A 22,358-nucleotide genomic window follows, 5' to 3' on the forward strand; every position below is an offset into this window, starting at 1 on the left:
TGTCAGCAAGAAGGAGCTCCCTGTCCTGTGGTCATGGACCCTATTCCAGATCTCACCTAGGAAGTCATCAGTGGAGAAGATGTCGTTGTCCCAGATCTGGATGATGAGCCGGGCTGGGAACTTCATCACTGTGGGGTCCAGGCTCCATATGTAGTCCTGGAGGGTGACAGAAGAGCGTATTCCTGGCCTGTCTCCCTTGAGATTGCCCTTGGCCCCCTTAGTAGCCCATTACCCAGCAGTGATAGACTCTCAGAGAAGTCTCTGCCTGAGGCCACATTCCAAGTGTTCAGCTTACAGTTCTCTGAGGAAGCGGGAGAGGGAGCACAGCCCCCACCCCCACTCCCAGTTCTGTTACCTTCTGGCTCTGGACACACATATGCTCAGCTGCCAGGTAGTCCATGGTGAAGATGAACCGCCAGTTGAAGTCGCTCTTCCCAGTGAGGGAGTAGTAGTGGATATCTGTCTTCTGCATGTCCTTCTCTAGCCCGAATAGCCACCTGGGGCAAAAGTCATTTCACCTGGGGCTCACATGTATTGTCCCCCTCCCCTTCCCCTTGTGGGAAGCACTGCTCAACAGACACCAGGCACAGGTGGGAGTGGAGAGATGTGGCCCCAGAATTGGGGGTGGGAGGCATAGGGATGATACAACTGGGGAACTCTGAGGGAACACTGCTGGAGCCCTGCCATCTTTCTCACCCTTTGACATAGATGTCGCTTATCTCGCCAGATAGACTTTTCCCCAGGTCCATTTGGGCAGTTTTCCAAATGATGCAGCGCAGCTCATACCTGCAGCCACTGTAGTCTGAGGCTTTGCTGAGGAATAGCTCCCCAACTTGGTGCAGGAAGACAGGCCTGGGAGGCTGCCCTCCATGCCCACACCAGGCATGCCACATTTGGGAGGATGCAGGGGAAGGAAGCTCCCAGGACTCCCAAGAGAAGGAAGGAATTTGCTGTTCCTTAGAGTGTGAGCACACCCATGTTCCGTGCCCTGGGAAGTACAGTGACGGGGATGAGGTAGGTCACTTACCTCTTAGGCTTTCTGGGCTTGATGTTGACTGGGGGGCCAGGAGGCCCAAGCTTCTTGGGAAAGATGTCCACCCACATTTGCACCTTTCCCTAGAGTGGAGATGGATTAGCTGGCTGGGGGTTGCCAGCCTCTGTTCTGAGCATGCTGTGGCCTGGGAGCCCTGTCCCAGGTTCTGGGGTCTGTGGAGGCTGTGTCCCCACCATAGGAGGGTGGGGTAAGGAGATGGAATGGACTTCAGACAGGAAGTCTGGCAACTCCCCGCCAGATTCCCTTTTCTCATTTTGGCTGGAAGAATGGTACAGAGTAAGGCTGGTAGTGTATGATGGCTTCAAGGCTGATGGCCACAGCGGGTTATCACTTGTGACTGGGGGTTAATGCCGTTGAGCAGGCCATGCTCCTCAGCCTCTCTGCACAGAGCACCACAGTGGGGTTGGGGCTTCATTTATTAACCAGCTTAGTGGCCCCAAGAAAGAGCAAACTAGATGGTCAGTCCAAGTGTCCAGGTTGCTTTATGTTGTGTAAGCATATTGTAAGGGTATGAAGCTGTCCACCAAGCATAGAGGTCTGTCTTAAGAAGGGAGGGATGAAAATGGTGAGAAAAAGGAAGAGAAAAAACTAAAAGAGTAGAACTACTAACACTGGAAGGTATAGACAAATATATTCTTTCAAACTGACCTCATTTTATTCTTTTGAAGTTGACCCCATTTAAGAAAACAGGTTTAATGAGAATGGTTTATAAAAAGTGCTCAGCAGAGAACTTTGTGTCTGGAATGTGGTATCAGCTTGAGAAATGTGGAGAATGAGATGAGCTGTTCTGGTGGCTGGAGGGTAGAGGGTGGATGATAATTAGGGTGCCCATGGGGATTTTTATTCCTTCTGTTTGGGGTTCCTTGCCATGGAGAAAACACAGCCTGCAATTAACAGGTAAACCAGGGTTGTAATGTCTGCACATCTGACCCCAGGTGCTACCTCCCCACCCTCCCTCAGGAGAGACTAAAGCAGCGTAGGCACTGGCTGGTAAGGTTGCGCCTTACCGCTTCTACCAACTGATGTACGGCCTAGGTTTCTTGTAGACGACTTTTCCTGCTCCGAATTTCTCCATTCTGAGTGACATCATTGGAACTTCTCACTTCTAACAGAACATGCTTGTCTTTTGTGCGCATGCATCTGTGAATTCTTGGCCTCCCCTTCCCCTCTCGTCATGTCTATGTCCTGGATGGATGGGCTCCCTGGTCTCCTGATCCAGCCCCTCGAGTCTCATACCTGGTCGATGCCTGGCTGGCTGTCGCTGTATAGTGTGCGGGTCTCCACATGCTCAGGGACCAGCCCCTGGGTGTGCAGGAGGTATAGTGCAAGGCGTTCTTTCTTAGGTCCCAAATAATGAACAGTAGGGGGCTTGGGCTCTAGATGGAAGGAGGTGGAAGGGGAGGGGATCACGAGGTTGTTAGCTTTCCTGTCTCCCAGGCAGGTGCGCCCCCTTCCCTACCCCAGCCTGGACAGTGGCCGTGGTTGCCCTCCACAAGAGGAAAGGGCAAAATGGGGCAGGTGCCCTCTTGTTTCAGAGGCCTGTCTCTGTGCCTTCCAGCAGCGTGCTGTACTTCTCACCAAAGCTTTGCAGTCTGAATTGTTTCCCATTGTAAAAAACAGAGTCCTCCTCAGGATTGAACAGAGGCGGAGGCAGCCCTTTCTGTTTGGCATGGCGTTCCAAGAGGAAGCTTGGGTGCATTTGATCCCGCCACCTAAAGGGCCCTGACCTGTGAGGTTAAGGGAGAGGAACAAGTGGGGAGGTTTGGGTCCTGGAGAACATTCTGCTTTGAACTGCAGGATGAGCAGTGGTGGGGGCATGGATGGAGCCAGGTTCAGGCCCTGGTTCCCCAGCCTGGGATGCAACCTCTGCAAAGGGAACTGGGGGCTCCCTCCTCCACCCCTCCCCTATTCTCTTGCCCAGCCTCAGGTGTACTTACTGGCAGTAGGATTTGGAGAGCCCACAACGGGCTCCAAAGCCAGACAAGAGTCGGTTTTCAAGGTCAATGACTGTGGTTCCAATCTTATCATCAGGTGAAAACAGGTCAAAGTCATATAGCTGGATCTCCAGGTCTTTCTCCAGGGGGATGGTACAGCTGAGTTCAAACATCCTAGGGGTGAGGGTGTTGGACACTGCAGACTGTGCACCATGTTATCTACAGGCCTCCTTGTCTAGCATCTCAGCCCCTTGTTTGGTCATGGTGAATATGGAGAGCAGAGCCTGGGGTGGCTGTCACCTGCCAATAACTATCCCCTAGCTATGGCTAGAAACAACTTTTGGTAGGCCTGGGTTGTGGGACCCTGAACTCCTTTCCCAGGCAAAGTGTTTGAGAAGGAGGGTAGAACTGACCACCCTTCCATCTGTTGAGCACTGTGAGACCCCGTGCTAGGAACTCAGAGGTTAGAAAGAAATGCAAGAGTTGTTTGCCTTCTGGAGCTTACTCCTGGAGAAGTGTGGGATTGGGTGAGTTGGGGCAGCTCACATGCCAAAGATGGGATCCACAGTGTTGGGCTGGTACTTGTGCCGGTTGCCAATCTTTGTCTGTCCCAGTTTCAGGATCACATAAGGGTCACACTGGGGTTCAGTCATAGGGAGGGAAATGTGACAGGAAATGGAAAGTCAGCCCAGGTTGGCCAGGGAGGGTGGGGGTGGGGCAGAAGTGAGCCCCTTGTACCAGATGGAGCCTGTGGTGAGGTGGCGGTCTGGGTATCCGCAGCCTGAGGGAGCTCCAGGACCCTGTGGGAGGCATCTGGGCTGGGTGGGCCCGGGGACCATGAACACCATGGGTTTGGGACTGCTCATTACCAGGCCGTTGGCATCTTGGGGCTGCAGGTTGATTGCTCGGACTATGTACACTCGCACCAAGCACTCCTGAGGGAAGTCCTCTTTCTCACGCCAAACTGTGAACTGACGGGGGGGCTTGGGGGCTTCTGGATCCTCAGGAAAGGGGTAGACGCGGAAAAGGCCCTGTGTGTGTGTTGGGGAGGGAAGGTGTTGGCAGTGCGGGCCCAGCTCTGTTAAGCCCTCCATGAGGTGCCCCTGGTCTAAGCTCAAGCGAGAGCAGGCTGTGTTGAGGATGGCAGGGATGGAAGGCCGCAAGGACAGGAGAGGGCAGGTGCGGCAGGGACTCCACGGGGACAACTGTGTTTAGGAAGAGTGTCGGGCAAAGAACTCTAGTCATTAGGTGAGTTTCCAGTTTCTGCTGATGCAGACCCCCATTCCATGCCCGTCCATCCCTTCGGGTTGGAACTTGTTCTCTAAGGCTTATAGGTTTTGGGAGCTCCACGTAGGCCAGAGCTGGTGTGAGGAGGCCCCTGCCCATCCGATGTAAAGGGAGGTCACTCTAAATCCCAGCATAGGTCACCTTCTGCTCCCCTGCTCCCTCAACTGTTTTTCAAGCCCTCCCTGCCCTATCCTCTCACAGAGCATAGAGAGCCAGGGGTTTTATTAGAGTCTTCTGGTGACAGAAGGGGCACAGGAGACAGGGGCAGCTCAGCTGGGGTGGACATGCACCTTGAACTCCCCTACGACAGGGCTGTCCAACTTGGGCTCTTCCTGGTAGAGTTTAAAGGTCTGGCAGAAGTCCTGCAGGCCTTCAAAGGCGGGCACAGCCTCCAGCTCGCAGTCATACACCTGTAGGAGGGTGCATGGGACCCAGGCTGGTGGGGAGAGCGGGCTCAGCCAGAGGGGGACCATTCCTGCCATCAGGGGGCTGAGGGGCCACCAGTTCCTAGGTCTGGCTTCAAAGCATCTGCCTGGTCGGTGGCCCCAGAGTCAGCACCTCCTGCTGCAGATGGGGCAGTCCTGGTTCCCAAAAAGGCATGACTGGTGGAGGTGTGGCCTGGAGTCTTAGGGAGACAAGAAGGAAACTACCCCCTCTCCTGCCTGCCCCCATCCCCGCTGGTGGTTCCTAGAGGAATCAGGGTGAGGTTTGCTGGTCTCTGCCAGCAGATTTTATTCCGAGTCTCAGCAGTCTCCCCCGCCTAGAGGCCTCCAAACCTTCAGGGTGTGGTAGTCTTTGTGCTTGTACTGCAAGGACTTGGCATCTCCTGTGGCCCAGAACAGCTTGTTCCACCAGTCCACTTCATGCTCGTATTCGTCCTGGCAGGGAAGGTCATTCTGGCCTTCAGGGAGAAGGCACAGTGGCCTTCCTCTGCCCAGGGTCATGCTGCCCCCTGCCTCCCTGAGCTGCCCAGAGTCGTTCCTTTGTTCCCTGAGTCTGAGCCTACGTCACCTCAGCTTTGCTGGACTCGAACCAGAACTTTTCATAGAGGTAATCTAGGACCTGAAAAGTGAGAGTAGGAGAGTGGATGAGGTATGGTGTCCCCTGCCTGGCCCGCTCACCATCCCTGACTTCTGAGGAGAAAGGGAGTGGAGGGCAGGGCTCCCTTCCCTGGCTCCCTTGCTCCTCATGGAGTCCTTTCAATTCCAAGATCGTCAGACATGGGTTTGGGGACCAGAAGGAGGGTAAACTTAGTTCTTATCCTCAATGCCCACAGCTTCAGATGGAACTCTGGGAGGGCCCAGAAATGCAGAACCTGAAGCTTCACCCCAGGCCTACTAAGTCAGAACCTGCTTTTGCTCCAGATGTCCCCAAGATGCCTGTGCATTCAGGTTTGATAAGTGCAGCTCTCAAGGGATAGTTCTGAACCTTGAAAACATTGAAATCACTGGAGAGGGGTGGGGCTTGAAAAAAATGCTGATACTTGGGTCCTTCCCGCTAGCTATCCTGTGGCCTGGCTACAGCATTTCTTTAAACTCTTGGACTGTTCTAACATGCTGTCCACATTGGGAATCACAGCTTTAGAGTTCTCGTGTACACTGAGAGCACATGTCTCAGAACTCTGTTTAATCTCCGCCCCTCCTCGGGGACAAGGGCTGCTCCCCATAAATGGTGTAGAAGAAGGTGGGACCTTGAGCCCTTTACTCACCTTCTGGTACTTGTTCATAGACAGCACTGAGGAGAAAGAGCAATCATGAATCTCAGGAGCAGCAAGAAGGGTGAGGAGGAGGGACACCAGCCCCGCAGGGCCGCCAGGGCTGCCCCCACTCCCAGTGCCAGCTTAGGGGTGAGGCTGGGGAAGGGCAGGGAGAAAGGGCCATACTTGGAAGCTGTGGAGGCACGTAGTCCTCAGCCCAGGGGTCGCAGAAGTAGGGCTGTAGGGAGTTGATGTTGGCCTGACCCACCACAGTCTGCTGGCCGAAGTCCTGACTGTCCACCACCTTCAATGTGAGGGGTGGCGCGTAGACCTCCTCCATAGGCATGAACTGCAGCCCCAAGGAGAGGCCCGGGCATGAGGCCTCCCAGGGGAGAGGGCTGCCCCAGCCCCGGCTTTGCCCGAGGTTGCCTTACCACTGTGAGGAAGAGGACTGACTGGGCGAAGTTGGGGTTGGTCTGGAAGTCCTTGATGGGCTGTGTCTGCAGGGACTCTTCCCAGCATTCTACCAGGAGCTGGGGGGAGCGCACCTGCTTCATGTTCCGAAGGCCCCAGATCAGGATCTGCCAGAACAGAGAAGGAGGGGCAGGGCAAAGGACAGACAGGGCCTCTGTACTGGGGTCCTGGCCAGAGAGAGGGGACTGTCCTGGGAGTGATGATGCATCAGGGAGTATCCAGGGCCCGGGAATGAGCTGGACAAAGTCAGAGTCTAAAGGTTACCCAGGTCTCCCTTCCTGTGGGGGATCAGTGCTTGTCCTCAAGGCCTCCGTGAGGGAGTGCCCTCTGGCTACTGTGATATCCTTCACTGACCTCCAGGGCCCCTTAGGTATTGTCCTTCCTCCCCTGCTGCTTTGTCTGGCCTCCAGTCACTGCTCAGGAGTGAGTCCCTAAGGCTGGCTGCCTTGAAGGCCCAGAGTAGCGGGGGGGGGTCCAGATTTCTCAGGTTTCCCTTTTGCTATGTAGCTCACTGGTGACTCAGATCCCATAGAACTCCATGGTCATTCAGTGTTCTCAAGTGACAGACACTGGGCACCCCAGAAAACATCCATGCTGTTACTCATGAAGGCCTCTTCAGGGGACCAGAGTGGGGTTGCCTGATCTTGTGGGGGGGTCTCCAGGGTCAGGAGGACCTGACCAGATTTGTGGCTGGGCACAAAGGTTCCGACGTGGGGACCTCCAGGCTACTGTCATTTGGAATCAGGCAGGGCCAGGCCCAGATTCTGGCTCTGCCACTTAACCCTGTGTCACTGTGCATGGGCTCTCCGCTCTCACAGAGCCTCAGTTTTGTCTGAAAAGTGGTCCCTACTGTAGAGGGCCATCGAGGGGCTTGGATGTGGTAAGGAATGCCAAAGCCCTTTGTCTATCACCTGCCACAGAGGATGTCATTAAAATAATTTAACCTATTCTATCAGAGGTTCTGCCCTTCATTCCTCCCCTGTCTCCCTCCATCTCTCAGAGAGTGTCTTTTTGGGGTCCACGCTTTGGATCAGGTAGTCAGGAGGGCCCAAGGAGATTGAGCAGAGAGACCTCCACGGAACTCAACTGCTGTGGGGGGTGCTTGCCCTCCCCACTGCCCCACACCATTATCACCTCGATAGCCATTTTCTTTAGTGTGGGCTGGATGCTCTTGGGGAGTGTGTAGACCCCATTCTTCCAGGGAACACTTAAGATGGGCGGCCTCTCTTTGAGACTCTGAAGGGGTGAGGTGAGAGAGCAGGGAGCATGAGGCCCTAGTGGGCTTGTCCTTCCCACCCCCAAATCAAGTCCCTAGCAGGGCTCAAGTGAGGAGGCTCCAGAGCCCCATGGGCAGCAGCAGGCAGGGAGTTAGGGAGACGTCACCGGCTGGCATCACCAAGCCCGGTGTTCTAATTCCTCAGGCCCCAGGCCTTTCCTGGGGGGTGGAGTTGGGGACCACAGGTTGTGGTAACTGGGGGCAGGGAGGTGGGGTGGGGTGGGAGTGAGCAAGGCGCCCCCCACCCCCAGCCAGGCCCTCCTTCTCAGTACCTCAGTCTCGAGGATCAGCTCACAGGATGCCAGGATCTCACCCTCTTCCTCCCCTAGCAATTTTACAAGGGGGTGCCACCTCAGCGGGGGCAGGATCCGTTTTTGGGCATCCAGCCAGACCACTGGAGACCACATGCTCCGGCCCCACAAGCTCTCCTTTCCCTGCAGGGAAAGGGAAGTTCACCAAACACTGAGGCCAAGCTGGCAGGGTTCTGGCTCTCCTCCCCTGGGATTCTGACAACTCTAGGATCAGGGCCAACATTTATGTTGACATACTGCTCTCTGTGAATCATGCCCCATGGGAGGCCTTTCTGTATATTCTCCTCTAAAAGAAAAACTCAGCAACTCTGCCCACTCCAGCCCACCTTACCTGAGAGTCCTGCTGCCACAGTTCCAACACCACGAGTGGTGGGCTTGTTTCGGTGTCCTGGGGGTTCTCATACAGAAGGAGGTGCTGGAAAATGAGCGTCTGGGCCCACGTGGGGGCTGCAGAGCCCCTCAGGGTTTGGGTGCACTGGCTATGGTTCAAGAAGACCAACCGAATGAAGGGCCCTGGGGGATAGAAGGAGAGGAGGGGGTCCTGCCATTGAGCTTGTCAAGCCAGGTGATCGTCTCTGGCAGCTGCTACCACTGGACCAGACACCGGGGAGGCCTAGGCTGGGCAATCACAGCCACTGCCAGCTGCCCAGAAGGCCACCTCAGTGCAAGTACAGAGCAAATGGCTATGTAACCAGAGGCCAAGGACCATTTGGTTCCACACACATCTATCTGACACCACCTGGTTGAGGTCTGAGTGGCACAGAGATGGAAGGTCCCGTGGCTCCTCTGGAGGAGTTCTGGGGACCAGCTACACATGGCTGTCCTTCCACAGCATCAGTGAGTGGCTGTGGCATAAGGGGACATCATGTGGCCCTCTCAATGTGGGCGCCGATGCCCAATGGACACAGCTCCCGGCAGACACTCCCTGCCCTGGCTCTGCCCCTCATCCAGCAGCTTGGTTCCTTACAAACAGCGTTACCAAAAGGACGGGGCAGGAGCACACATCTCTCCTGAAAGCTTCACTGGGTCCTCCTCACGGGACCAAGGACAGGCTCCTCATGCACATGGCTGGAAATCGCCTCACCTCTTCCCCATACCCCCCCCATCTTCTGACACAGGGACGTGTGGTCCCCAGGTGTGTCACTCTTTCTCCCCCTTCTTGAATCCCCAGTACTGGGGACACATCTCAAGAACAGCCCCACCTTATACTCCTTGTTTTTATATCTCTCCCCCAAGCCAGGGCCCTAACCTGCTGGGGAGAGGGGTCTGCGTGTTTGTCACCCCCTTCCCTGTCAAATTCTTTATGCTGCTGGGTGGCCACATCATGGCGTCCTGGAGACTTGGGGAGAAAGGGGTGCCTGTTGCCTACCCTGGAATGTCTGGATCTGGTTGGACATTCGGTTCCAGGCCTGGTAGATGTAGCAGAAAAGCTGGTAGTAGTGGGGCTCTGGGTAAGAGAGGAGCCACGTCCATCACCTGCCCCCAGGATCCCCACCTTGGCCCCTCCTCACTCCCTGACCTCAGATGCAAGGCCTCTGGAGCCACCCAAGCAGACTCTGGGCATTGTCAAATGCTCACTGTTGAAGACGCAGTAGATGAAGGGTAGGTCAAGTGGGTGAGTGTCCTGTGGGGCAGTCTTCCAGAAGCTCATGAATGATTTGTTCAGACCCTGTGACAGCATCCTGTTCTCTTCCTTCTTAGCCTGCTCTTGCATATCCATAACCTGTGCCCAAGACATTCTCCCTGAAGCTCTTGGGTGCTTTTCTTGTCTCCTCTAGTGCAGGCCCAGGTCACCCTTCTCCCCTTATAGACTGAGGGTGTGGATCTGGGGCGCACACTCCCCCCACCCCCGCCCCAAGCCATCAATGCCCCAACCTGGGGCATCTCCAGCTGTCTGCCACACCCAGCCCGGGCCCTGGCTCTGGGATATAGCGTTGCCAGGAGTCACCTAGCCCACTGAGGCTTTACCAACGATCCCTCCAGCAGGAAAATGGGTGCGATGCCCTTGTCCTTGTTTGGGACCAGCCTGCGGTGCCAGCAGCGGCGGCGGAACCGGCTCTGGGGCTGAGGAGTCAGGTGGAACTTGGAGCCGAAGGTGCCGTATTCCCAGCCCCCCTCCTCCTTGGCTGCGCTGGGGTGGTGCTGCAGGGAGGGGAGCAGAATGTCACCATCCCCGCCATGGCACAGGGTGGGGGGACCCTGCCCAGGCGGCCCCCTCACCAGCTGTAGGAAGGATAGGGTCTCCTGCTCCAGGCCCAGCTTCCCGTGGTTCCGGCAGCGCAAACGCACCCAGCGCCGCCGGCGGCATGTGTAGTAGGTCTTCTCCACCGAGTTCCAGACCTGGGGCAGGCCCAACGGCTCGATCCCCACTCCGTACTCCCAGCCTGCGGAGGCAGGGCCACGGCCTGTGGGTGCCCAAGTGCCCATGGGCTGGGAGGCGTGGACAGGCCTGAGAGATGGGCCCCAGAAGGCAGGCTAAAGGGAGAGGAAATGCTTTCCCTCATGTCCAGGTCTTTTGGGGCCCTGAGGTGTGGAAAGGATGGGGTGGTCGCCAGGATGGCTTGGGCCCAACCGCCCATCTTACAAATGAAGCTGGGGCTCAGAGATGTCTTGTGACCCACACACAGTCACACAGCCCACATGTAGCACAGTCACATCTTGAGCTCAGGTCTTCAGACTTCCAGCCCATCACTCCTTCCCTGGAGCTACCTCAGGTGAACCCAGGCTCCATGAGCATTTCCTCTTTCTAGAAAGTGCTCAGGAGGCACTTACAACCTGCCCTGTTTCAAAACTGGGGCCTATGTCTATAGAAAGGGTGGAGGCTCCACTCTCCAGAGTCTGGGGGACCCCCAGAAATTCAGGCCCATCCCACCTGAGAACTTGATTGCTGTGAGGCTGTGGGAAGTGTCAGTCCCTGGCAGCTCCAGGGCCTCCTTCCCTCAGCCTGTGACCAGAGGACTGACCCTCATTGTCCACTGCGTGGTTCAGCTCCACATCCCAGTTCTCCTTAATGTGCCAGCCTTGGGGACACTTCATATTCTCCCGGGACTCCACGGGCTCTCCATTCTGAGGGTGGACAGACAGGGTGGGCCAGGGGCATCTGAGCTAAGAGGCCTCCAACTCTCTCTGCCCACATGTTTGCTCACCTAGCGTGGCCATAGTGCTCTCCTTGGAGCAGATAGTGCTTGCTACTTCTGATGCCATCCACATATCCACTTAACATGCTTTTACTGACTTGCCTTTTCAAATAGTAAAAGTATTTTTATTTATTATTATTATTTTAAATGTTTATTTTGAGAGAGAGAGAGAGTAAGCGAGCGCAAGCATGAGCAGAAGAGAGGCAGAGAGAGAGGGAGACAGAGAATCCCAAGCAGGCTCCATGCTTTCAACTCAGAGCCTGATGTGGGGTCGATTCCTTAACCTGAGAGATCATGACCTAAGCTGAAATCAAGTCAGCCGCTTAACTGACTGAGCCACCCTGGCACCCCGGAATGGTAAACATATTTTTAAAAGAAAACTTTATATAGCCACTATCAATTATGGAAGTCACTATCTGATTTTATGGAAAATCAGTACCATAAATAGAAAATACCCATACTAATGACTAGGAAAGGGAAATAGTGTGACCGATCTCAGCTAGTCGCTGCTGCCTGCCCTGTCTCTGTCGCTGCTGAGGAGGGGAGGGTAGTGTGCATGAGACATGGGTTTGACCTGTGCTGTTTGATGCAGCAGCCACCAACCTCCTGCGGCCACTTAAATGCAAATTAATTAAAATGAAACAAAGTCCTAAGTTCTGTTCCTCACTCTCACAAGTACCACATTTCAAGTACTCGATGGCCAATTCAATAGCTAGACAGTGCAGACACAGAACATTTCCGTCATCACAGAAAGTTCTATTGGACTTTCTATTAGTCTATTGTGGGGCTTAGACTAGCCCCACAAAGATTCTCTCCTGCTGGGTAAGCGTTACCTTTGAAAGAAGCCTAGGAAGGAAACACTGCCCCGCTATGCTGCTCCTTACAGTCTTATGGAAGTTACCTCTACCTGCCATCTTGGGATAGAACCCCATCAGTGTGCACCCAGGGTCCCACGCAGAGTAGGGAGCAGGGCTCAGATGGTAACCCTTGGTCCAGTGCTCTTTCCACTCAGACAACCCAGCTTCCAAGGCGCCCACCTGGTTGCACTGCTTGTCCCCCCACATCCCCAGAAGCAGCTTCAGCCCCTGCTCACCATGTCCGTGTTGCGGATGGTTGCTGGCACCCAGGCCCCCGTGGTGTCGCGACACTGGTTCTCATATACTTCCTCCAGCACTTGGCTCTTGTTGATGTGTATGTCCAGGAGGAGTCTGGGGACAGGGAGACCCCAAGTTCCCAGCACATCTCCCTTAACTCTCAGGCCCCTGGGGTCCTCCTCTGCGGGCCCAGTGTTCCCCTACCTGGCACCCCCACCTGCTCTGGGCAAGGCTGGGCAGCGGGGCTTGGCATCCAGGGCAGGGTGGTGGGCACTCTGGCCCCCAGGAGCAGGCTACAGTGGCCATGTGCCTAGCTCTCTGGGCTGCTGCTGACAGCTCTCACCCCAGGGTTGCACGTCTAGGGGCACACAGGCTCTAGGCTTGTGTGCTAGCCTTACCTCCTCTGAGGCTCCACTGTCCACTGCCCCTTCCAGTGCCATCCGTGGGGTGCCTTGAAATCCTCCTTGGGAAGGGCCTTGTGCCCCATGACGTCCGAGAAGTTGGGGCAGTGGTACAGCCCCTGCTGTCCCCACTGATCTTTATACTTGGCCTGGTTCTCGTACTGGGGGAGGGGCAGCTGTCAGTGCCTTGTAGTGCCAGCTCACAGTGGGACATTGAGCCCCTCCTTGGCTCCCCTACTTGGCTCCAGGCACCTCCAGAGCTTATCACAGGTAGCACTTTCCCTCGACGGCACTCGTTTAGCACAGGCGGACTCTGTTCATCTAGCTCTTCCCTTGGGCCAGGCCCATGTCTAGGGTTTTACATGAACTGTCCCCTGTAATTCTCACAGTCCCATTTCACAGGCAGGGAGACTGAGGCTCAGAGGTCAATTCTACCCCAGGTGCTTGGCCACTGAAGGGTAGAGTGGGGTGGGTGCCTGTGTTAGAGCCTGGTGGCACCTGCAGTGTGGTCCCTTAGTGCTGTTGCTGCTGATCCGGGGAACCCAATGCTGCTCCACCACTTGCCACATCTTTGCAGCCTCTGAGCTTTTTTCCCCCACATTCTCCTAGCTGGACATACAGCCCCTGCTGCCTGCATCTCCTCCTAAATCCCCACTCATCTTGGCGTTGCCCAGCCCTTCATAGGGGGTGGTTATGTATGTTAGGGTATATCTGTTCACAGCATGCAACTTAGGAACCACGAAAGTATGTTTTTAACTTGGTAAATTAAGCTGAAAACTCTTAAACTCCATTCCCACTGCTCTCAGAGCCTTCTTCTGAGCCATGTCCTCCCTCAGGGAGCACGGATCTTCTTTCCCTCCTCTGATTCTAGAGCAGTCTCTGACCGGCTGGCTGCTTACCCACCCGTGGGTCTATGGTTCTCTGGGAAGATGCCTCATTTCCTGCTCCTCTGAACGTTCCAGGCCCCACCCTACCCAGAACCACCAGACTGGCCTGGAGGACCCAGCTGGAGTCTGCAGGGGTCCTAGGCTGCCATGTGGGTGACAGAGGAGACCCCTGCCAGTGGAGCCTCGCTCACCTCGCAGGCCTTGAAGGAACTGGAAGAAACTCTTCGTGAACCTCCGTCAGCGAGAGAGCGACTGGTCCTAAGGGACCACTTGGCTGCCCCTGTTGTCATTACATGCACATGCCCTGAGCTGGTGGCATCTGAGACTGCTTTAGGCTCTGCCACCGCTCCTGATGACGCCCATTTCATAATCCTCAGATTCTGCTGGTAACCGTTTTCTCCACCTTTGGTGCTAGGCTATTTGCAGCTTGACCTCCCTGCTCTGTCCTACCCGGGTGCCGCTTACCGTCTCCGCGTACACGACAACTTCGCCCTGGCGGAGCAGCTGCAGATCCTTGCTGTCTGTGATATTGCCGAGCCACATGCAGACCCGGAGGTGGGCCGGGAGCGTGTCCTTCTGTCCTTCACCCTCTGGGTACTGAACCGGAGGCAGGTCAACCCCACAGGGGTACACGTTCCCCAGGGGGCAGGGGCCCGGGTGAGGGATGGACACACACCTGCTCCTTCACCCTGAACCCTGGGAGCAGGGGCCTTCCACTGAGTGGGGTGCTGGGGCTAAAAGTGAATGATGCAGGGTTCCTGCCTTCCAGAGGGAGAGGGCAAGCAGATGGTTATACCTGTGACCCCATGCATAACAGAGAGGCTGGTGGGGTTGCGGGGAGAGGGGCAGTGCCACGTAGGGAGCCTGGGAAGGCTCCAAAGAGGAGTGGTGATGGTGGTGACATGGACATATGCTCTGGTCCTCACACACTACCATTGTGGGGTGGGGCATCATTTTCACTAGGCCTATTTAACAGAGGAGCAGACTGAGACCTGGACATGGTCAAGGGTTGGTCTGGGGTCACACAAGCCAGTGAGTGGTAAAGCCAGGAGTCAAGTCTCAGTGGTTCTTGTAGGATGAGGGACTCAGATGGGCATCGGAGGGCCCTTCCACAATGGTAGAAAGGGCACAGGGCAGGCAGGTTTGGGGGCGGGGAAGCCAAGAGTAGCCTGTTGAGAGTATGTAGCCCTAAGGAGGTTATGGCAGTGAGAAGGGGCTGGGGCCCAGCCAGGACAGTTGAGCCTTCTCCAGAAGGCAATGGGGAGCCAAGGACATCAAGAGCGAGGGAGAGCTCCCCACCTGCTTCCCGGGGGTGGGGGTGGGGTGAGGTGGAGAAGGCTGGGAGTAGTGGCTGTCATCAGGGCAGGAGTGCTGGTCAGCCAGCCTTATGTATGGCCTGCATCTGATATGATGGGCTGGTGCCCAAGCCATGTAAACATTAAATATTTTGGAAAGCACCCAATCGTGGTTCAGGGGAGAGATGAGAAGGGACTGGACCAAGTGTAGTGTAAGGATGAGGGAAGACATGAATTTGAGGAACACTTATGAGGGATGTGGACTTGGCATTAACCACATGATGGTGGTCATTGTCCCCTGCTTTCCTCTGGAGACTCTTTAAACCCCACTTTATCTGGTAGAGGGTCCAGGAGAGACGAAGTGGGCATGCCCTCAGGGAGACTCATGGGGGCTGCCTCAAGAGTTCAGGGCTTCTCTCTTGGGGTGTTTCTGGGCCCTTTCCTCCCCCGAGGAACAGGATGGCCTGAGGATTCCCAGCTTCCCCACCTGCAAGAAGAGGGTCTGTGTCTTCCCACAGAACCTGCCAGAGTGCAGAACCCCTGTCGGGGAGAACAGGATGCTATGGGCAGGCACCTGTGCATAGGCCACTCGCTGCCCCTTGGACATCAGCCAGATCATCACATCTGGGAGGCTCACCTGGGGCTGCCGAGACGGGATGGTGTCAGGCCTGCGGCAGGCTTCAAGTCCCACCTCCCCCAGCAGCATGTCCAGCGCCTACCTCAGGGAGCATGGCATTGAGGCGGTACAGCCAGTTCTCCACAGTGGCCACCATGTTCCTGGGCTTGGCTTCCTTGGCCTTTTGGGCCAGTTCCTGCAGGAGGAGGCTGCGGAGCTGCCACCTCTTCTTGTCCAGCTCGGTGGCTCTGTGCTGATGGGTCATGCAGGGCAGAGGGTGCCTGTGGCCAGGACCGGGAAAGAGGGGGCTGGGCCTCTCTCCATCTTACCTCCTGCCATGCCTTAGGCCAAGGTACCCTTCTTAGACTTGAGATCCTGTCCTGTCCCCTGATGGCCCGGCCCACCGGTTCTCAGGAGAACCCCCTCCCACAGGCCTGTGCTCAGGGAGCCCCTTGTGGAGGTGGGTGAGAGCCCAGAAACAAGGGTCAACCAAGCCCTGGGGGGTAGGGGTGGAGATCCAAGTGGGGTGTGGGGCTGGGGCTGGGAGAGGCCTTACGATGCATCTTCCAGAACAGGCAGAGCCCTGTGGAGGGCACTGTGGACAGGAGCAGCAGCAGGGAAAAAGTTGCTTGTCAAGATGACAGGGAGAGGTCTGGGTTGGTAGGAGCATCAGGTGTGTGTATAGGGACAGCCAGATAAGGCTGGGTGGGGAGGCCAAGGCCAGTTTCCAGAGGGCCTGAATGGGGGAGGAGAAGCAGCAATGTCCTGTGGACTTTGAGCCTGAGAGAGATTTGAGCAGAGCCCCTTTCTTGAGGAGTTAGGAGCTGGGTGATGTTCTGTAGGGTGCTGGTCTGAACCCCCACCCCATGTGAACCTGACCTGGCTCAGCCCCAGCCCCAGGGCAGTGCGCTCCTCCCCTACTTGCAGTCCTCCACCAGTTCTCTCAGCAGCTTCTTCCACTGGGGGAGCAGAGCGGGGTCCTTCGGATTCCGTATGGACTTCAGGGTGTCCAGATTGGCTTTCTGTCCAGTGGGAGACAGGAAATGAGCATGGGGGCTCATCCGGGAGGGGTTACAGGGCCGACTGGCCTGAGATGTTTTCAGTCAGGACCTGGGGGCCTTTGGGGTAACCTGAGGATATCCGTCCAAAGCTGTCACATGCCCTTGCAAGGCTGGGATCCTCACGCACCCTCTCCATGACCCAATGGAATAAGTGGCAGGAAGTGGAAGGATAGGGCAGGACTGTAAGGGGTATAGTCTTGACCCAGGGCTTCCCTTCTGTAAGTGCAAGAAAGTCTTATCTAAGGTGGCTCTCCTGCCTAAAACTGTTCAGTGACTTCCCTCCTTAACAGATGCATAACACTTTTTGTGATCTGACCCCTTCCAGTTTCTCTGGCCTTATTTCCACATCACCTCCTTGTCCCTGCCACCCCTGAACTTCGTGTCACATGGCTTTGCACATTGTTCCCTTCTCTGCACCCCCACCACGCCACCAGCAAACTCATTCTTCAAGACTCTCCTCAAATGTTACCTCCATTTCAAACACTTCCTCTGATTATCCTGTCTTTGTCTCCCCTCCCCCACCCCTAATCTCTGTGCCCCCACAGCTCTGGGTACTGTATCTCCAGCCCTAGCTCCTCTGTATAGTAGCTATTTGCATGTCTGACTTCCCCGGTGGTGGGGCTGGGTGCTATGTTTATTCAGCTTCGGGTCTTCAGTATCTAGCACAGTGCTGGACACTTCCATCTTCATTGGTGCGGAGTGTGTGAGCAAGGAGCGTGACCGGCTCCCTAGGACTGTGATTTAGTTTCCAAAGCCTCCCATCCATGGCCCGGCCCTACCCCTGCACCCTCTTGCACCACTCACCAGGCGGTCCCGAATGAAGTGAAGGAGGTTGAGGCAGTTCATGCGGGAGCTGACGTCCTCCCAGTAGGAGGTCACGGCCACCACTGGCTTGGTGTTGTACCAGGGCACATAATGGTAGATGTTTCCTGAGACACAGACATGGTGGGGGTGGGAGGCGGGGGAGGTGTCTGAGGGACTGTGGGAAGTCCCCTTTTACTGCGCCCCCTCAGAGGACCTTCCCTGAGCTATTCCATTCCTCAAGAATGCCTGCAATCTGTTAACAATCCTAATTGGACCCCTCCCTCCAGAGGGTGGGCTGGTGGCCAGTTGAGAACGTATGCACTATGATGAACATGTCTGGCCTTACCAAGTATTCATTGTGCTCAGGGTGTCATGTCGCCTTTCAGAAGTCCCCATTTTATATGTGGGAAAATCTAGGCACGGCCAGGTGATCATAATTCAGGTGTCTAGCTCCACAGCCCCATGCCCTTAACCTCAGGCGAGATGCCAAGGCAGGTGGCATGACTTGAGGTAGGGTCTCCCTTCTGGGTGGGCTGCAAGGCAGAGGGGAGACCCAGGGTTTGGCTGGAGTAGGCAGACATCTAACATAAAGGGCCTGCCAGTGCAGAGGCGTGGGGTCAGGAGAGCAAAGATGGATAAAAACCAGTGATGAGTTTGGCAAACTGAGTTCTCTGGCCATGTTCCTTATTGAAATAGGTGGGGGGGAATGCTAGATGGAACATAAATGCATTTAAAAATGTTTCTGAATTGTGTTGCTGACTTGATATAAGGAAAGAAGTCTACAGAAATCAAAATAAAGAGCGAGCAGAAAACCTGTGAGGCAAGCAAAAACAAAGCTGGCTTTTGCCCTCTAAGTTTCTGGAAATCTTGGAGAACTCTTTGGCAAGTGCCAGGGCAGGGGGTTCAGCAGAGAAAGCCTGGCACTGCCCACAATGGGCAGTCTAATAGGAGACCCCATGTGTTATGGGTTGAATTGTGTCCCCTATACAGATATGTTGAAGTCCTAACCCTACTACCTCAGAATGTGACTTTATTTGGAAATAGGGTCATTGCAACTGTCATTAGTCAAGATGAGGTCATCCGGAGTAGGCTGGAGCCTTAACACAATGTAGATGTTCCTATAAGAAGAAGAGACGGGCACAGAGAGAGGACAGCCATGTGAAGACACAGGGACGGAGGAAGAACACCACGTGAAGACAGAGGGCAGAGGTGGAGTGGTGCGTCTACATGCCAAGGAGCACCAAAGATTGTAGGCAACCACCAGATGCTGGGAGAGAGGCTGGGAACAGATTCTCCCTCAGATCCATCGGAAGGATGCCTGGGGTGCTTGGCTGGCTGAGTTGGTAGAGAGTGTCACTCTTGATCTCAGGGTTGTAGGTTTGAGCCCTGCATCGGGCTCCATGCTGACAGTGCAGAGCCTGCTTGGGATTCTCTCTCTGCCCCTCCCCTGTTCACACTCTCTCTCAAAATAAATAAATAAACTTAAAAAAAATCTCAAAAGGAAATTAAAAAACTAAATAAAAAAACAAAGAACGCCTTGATTTGGGATGTCTAGCCTCCAGAATGGAGAACAAGCCTCCTGTTGTGCTAAGCCACCCAGTTTGTGGTGCTTTGTTAGGGCAGCCCTTACCAAACTAATCTGCCATGCAAAGCTGCCACTCCAAAACCTAAACCCTCAGTCAAGGAGAAATAACCCACCACACAGAAGACAACACTGAGGAATCTGGCCTATCTCCAGCATAGCTCCAGGTAGAGGGGGCAGGACATTTTCTCATTTGTAACATTTGTAACTTTAAGTGGAGCCTCACACAGGTTGTATTCTGCGTTCGTATCACCTGTGTGGGCTGGAGAAAATTTAAAGTGGTCTTTAGTTGGCAGTGCCCCAGGTAACTGGAGGAAGCAAAAGAATCCTCTCTGGAGTTGAAACTTTAAAGTCCCAAAGGTTTCCTACAGATAAAGTTCCAAGAAACAAGCAGCTCAGAACCAATATACACACTCTCTAGCCCTGCAGTTCCACCATTCTTTTTTTTTTTTTTAAATGTTTATTTATTTTTGAGAGAGAGACAGAGCATAAGCAGGGAAGAAGAGTCAGAGAGAGAGAGGGACACACAGAATCTGAAGCAGGCTTCAGGCCCTGAGCTGTCAGCACAGAGCCCAAAGGCGGGCTCAAGCTCACGAACTGCAAGATCATGACCTGAGTCAACCTCGGGTGCTCAACCGACTGAGCCACCCACGCACCTCATAGCCTCGCAGTTCTGCTTCCAGGTATATACCCAACGGAAAGGGGTCACAACATTATCAAAAGACAGGGTGCAAAATGTTCATGGCAGCACTGTTCATAATAGTCCAAAACTGGAAACCACCAAAATCTCTCTCAGTAATGGAAGGAAAAAATAAATTATGGTATATTTGCACAATGGAATACTATACAGTATGAGAACAAGCTACAGCTACAGCCAGCAACATCTAGGTTTGTGAATGCATTTCACAAAATGGTGAGCAAAAGAAACCAGACACAAAAGACTGCATGCTATATGATTGTTTTTATAAACCTAACCACCAGACAAAATGGAGGTTAGGAGGGTGGTGCCCTTGGTGGGGCTGGGGGTAGAGAGGCTCAAGGAGCCTCTGGGATATCAGGACTCTGTTTCATGGTCTGAATGTTGTTACGTGGGTGTGTTTGCTTCGTGATAATTCATTGAGTTGGATGCTTTGCTTTGTGTACTTTTCAGTAGCTATGTTATACTTGAATCAAAAGTTTTTTTGTTTATTTTTTTTGAGAGAGAGAGCTATTGCACGTGAGAGGGGGAGGGGCAGAGACAGCAGGAGAGAGAGAATCCTAAGCAGGCTGTTAGCATGGAGCCCGATGCAGGGCTCAATCCCATGAACTGTGAGATCATGACCTGAGCCGAAATCAAGAGTCCGACGCTTAACCAACTGAGCCACCCAGGCGCCCCTGAATCAAAAGTTTACTTAAGAACTTAAAGAATAGTAGAGGCAAAAAAGACAAAAATACATTAAAATACAGTGTGTCAAATGGTAGAAAATACTATGGGGAAGAATAAAGTGGGGACCAGGGATCAGGAGCTGCCAAAACATCTTAAATATATGGGTTACCTAAGGCCCTTCCAAGAAGATCTAGAAGTTATGCAGAATGCAGCTCACAGAGATGGCAAATATGGAAGAGAAATTTAAAAATACGAAGAACAGAATGACAAGTTCCACAGAGAATAGAGTCCGTTTGAGAAGGAGCTATAAGAGACAAGGATAAAAAGTAGTTTTCAAAGTGAAAATATCTTATAATTTTCCAGAATTGTTGGCAGACCCCAGTTGCAGACTCTGGCACTGAATGAATCATTACAATGGTAAATGAGCAGAGGTCCAGGACTGGGGTTCTCAGATATGAACGTGCAGATACAAGATGGCAATTTTCTTCTTCTACTCTTGGATGGCATACAAAAGCAACAAGGAGGAGGAAAACAACTCCATTTTCAGCAAAACAAGGAGAGAGATATAATCTGCAGACTCAAAATACACATAAGGGCTGCCAAAAGCAACTATGATTTCCCTCAAAGCCGAAGCTGGAAGGGGTGAAGTGCAACAGAAGTCACCTGCGGGGAAGCGATGAGCCAGACAGACAGCTGGAAGCACAGCTGGATGGGAGCGGAGTGCAGAAAGCGCCAGCAAAAATACACTCCCAGAACAAACTCAGGGCTCAGAGGAGGAAATGTGAGCTGGCAAAATGCAGACAAAAAGTAGAAGTAGAAACACAAACACCCTAGAAGGAAGACAACATAAAAAGAAGCCTAAGGGAGATTAGACCCTGCAGACAATCCGGTGAGAGGTATAGAAATAAGGATAGAAATAAAAGAGTGACCAAAATAAAATGTAAATAAAGAGTCAAAAAGGATCAAGGAGAAGATGATGGATACAGAAGAAAACCAAGGAAAACTGTTAAGTGCATAAATGAAGCCCCTGAAGTAGAAAACCTAAACAATGGGACAGAATATTTAAAGATATAACTAAAAAGGGGCACCTGGGTGGCTCAGTTGGTTAAATGTCCAACTCTTGATTTCGGCTCAGGTCATGATCTCACAGTTCTTGGGATCGAGCCCCATGTCGGGTTCTGCGCTGACAGAGTGGAACCCACTTGGAATTTTCTCTCCTTCTCTCTCTGCCCCTCCATACCCCCTCTCAAAACAAATAAATAAACATTAAAAAAACATATATATATCTAAAGAAGACTCACATGGGAAGAGATAGTCTTTATTTTTATTAAAAAATTTTTTTTTAATGTTTATTTATTATTGAGAGACAGAGAGACACAGAGCATGAGCAGGGGAGGGGTAGAGAGAGGTAGAATCCAAAGCAGGCTCCAGGCTCTGAGCAATCAGCACAGAGTCTGCTTGAACTCACAAACTGCGAGATCATGACCTGAGCCAAAGTCGGTCTCCCAACCAACTGAGCCACCCAGGTGCCCCTAGAGATAGTCTTTTTAACAAATGGTGCTTGAAAAATTGCATTCATATACAAATTAATTCAAAATGGATCATACAGCTAAATATAAGAACCAAAAGTATAAAACTTTTAGAAGATAGGGAGAAAAATCTTCATAACCTTGGGTTAGGCAAAGGGATCTCAGATATGACACCATAAAAGAAAAAAATTGTACTTCCTCCAAATTAAAGATATTCACACTTCAAAGATACTGTTAAGAAAATGAAAAGATAAGCCAGATTATTTGCAAATCTTATACCTAATAAAAGACTTGTATCCAGTATATATAAAGAACTCTTATAACCCCATAATAAGAAGACACACAATCCAATTAAAAAACTGTAAAAAATATATATACCACTAAAGAAACTACTAACAGAATAAGATTCTAATCTTGTATCCATGAAAGAGTACATCATGTGCCAGGGAAAACTGACCCCAAAGGATCAACACTTCAACATATCCTGGTGAAGTTAGTAGACTTGCAAAATAAAGGATATTTGGGGAGCTGGACAAAAAGATCAAGAAATTTAT

General features: G+C 53.2%; 1 protein-coding gene across 10 annotated transcripts in view; it reads right to left on the reverse strand.

The window, feature by feature from the left end:
- The window catches only part of FER1L5 (fer-1 like family member 5), a 52,859-nt gene that overhangs the window by 1,488 nt on the left and 29,013 nt on the right, over nt 1-22,358 (reverse strand). For 2 of the 10 annotated variants that reach the window (XM_042932094.1, XM_042932093.1), the window contains exons 20-49: nt 17,328-17,452; nt 16,384-16,484; nt 15,566-15,743; nt 15,334-15,489; nt 14,017-14,148; nt 12,662-12,825; nt 12,263-12,377; nt 10,996-11,098; nt 10,253-10,416; nt 10,001-10,174; nt 9,611-9,755; nt 9,402-9,479; nt 8,364-8,545; nt 7,994-8,155; nt 7,580-7,681; nt 6,406-6,552; nt 6,158-6,320; nt 5,984-6,009; nt 5,287-5,337; nt 5,052-5,153; nt 4,566-4,685; nt 3,858-4,019; nt 3,535-3,626; nt 2,992-3,162; nt 2,633-2,781; nt 2,291-2,430; nt 1,028-1,116; nt 697-813; nt 356-497; nt 57-156 (exon numbers count right to left, since the gene is read on the reverse strand). In XM_042932094.1, the coding sequence (XP_042788028.1) occupies nt 57-156; nt 356-497; nt 697-813; nt 1,028-1,116; nt 2,291-2,430; nt 2,633-2,781; nt 2,992-3,162; nt 3,535-3,626; nt 3,858-4,019; nt 4,566-4,685; nt 5,052-5,153; nt 5,287-5,337; nt 5,984-6,009; nt 6,158-6,320; nt 6,406-6,552; nt 7,580-7,681; nt 7,994-8,155; nt 8,364-8,545; nt 9,402-9,479; nt 9,611-9,755; nt 10,001-10,174; nt 10,253-10,416; nt 10,996-11,098; nt 12,263-12,377; nt 12,662-12,825; nt 14,017-14,148; nt 15,334-15,489; nt 15,566-15,743; nt 16,384-16,484; nt 17,328-17,452 (3,852 nt within the window). Of the gene's footprint in view, nt 1-56; nt 157-355; nt 498-696; nt 814-1,027; nt 1,137-2,290; nt 2,431-2,632; nt 2,782-2,991; nt 3,163-3,534; nt 3,627-3,857; nt 4,020-4,565; nt 4,686-5,051; nt 5,154-5,286; nt 5,338-5,983; nt 6,010-6,157; nt 6,321-6,405; nt 6,553-7,579; nt 7,682-7,993; nt 8,156-8,363; nt 8,546-9,401; nt 9,480-9,610; nt 9,756-10,000; nt 10,175-10,252; nt 10,417-10,995; nt 11,099-12,262; nt 12,378-12,661; nt 12,826-14,016; nt 14,149-15,333; nt 15,490-15,565; nt 15,744-16,383; nt 16,485-17,327; nt 17,453-22,358 lie in introns of those variants that run through there. The other 8 variants (XM_042932099.1, XM_042932096.1, XM_042932095.1 and 5 more) reach the window with 8 other exon arrangements.

The sequence above is a fragment of the Panthera leo genome, chromosome A3 (genome assembly GCF_018350215.1).
Source record: "Panthera leo isolate Ple1 chromosome A3, P.leo_Ple1_pat1.1, whole genome shotgun sequence".
NCBI lineage: Eukaryota > Metazoa > Chordata > Mammalia > Carnivora > Felidae > Panthera > Panthera leo.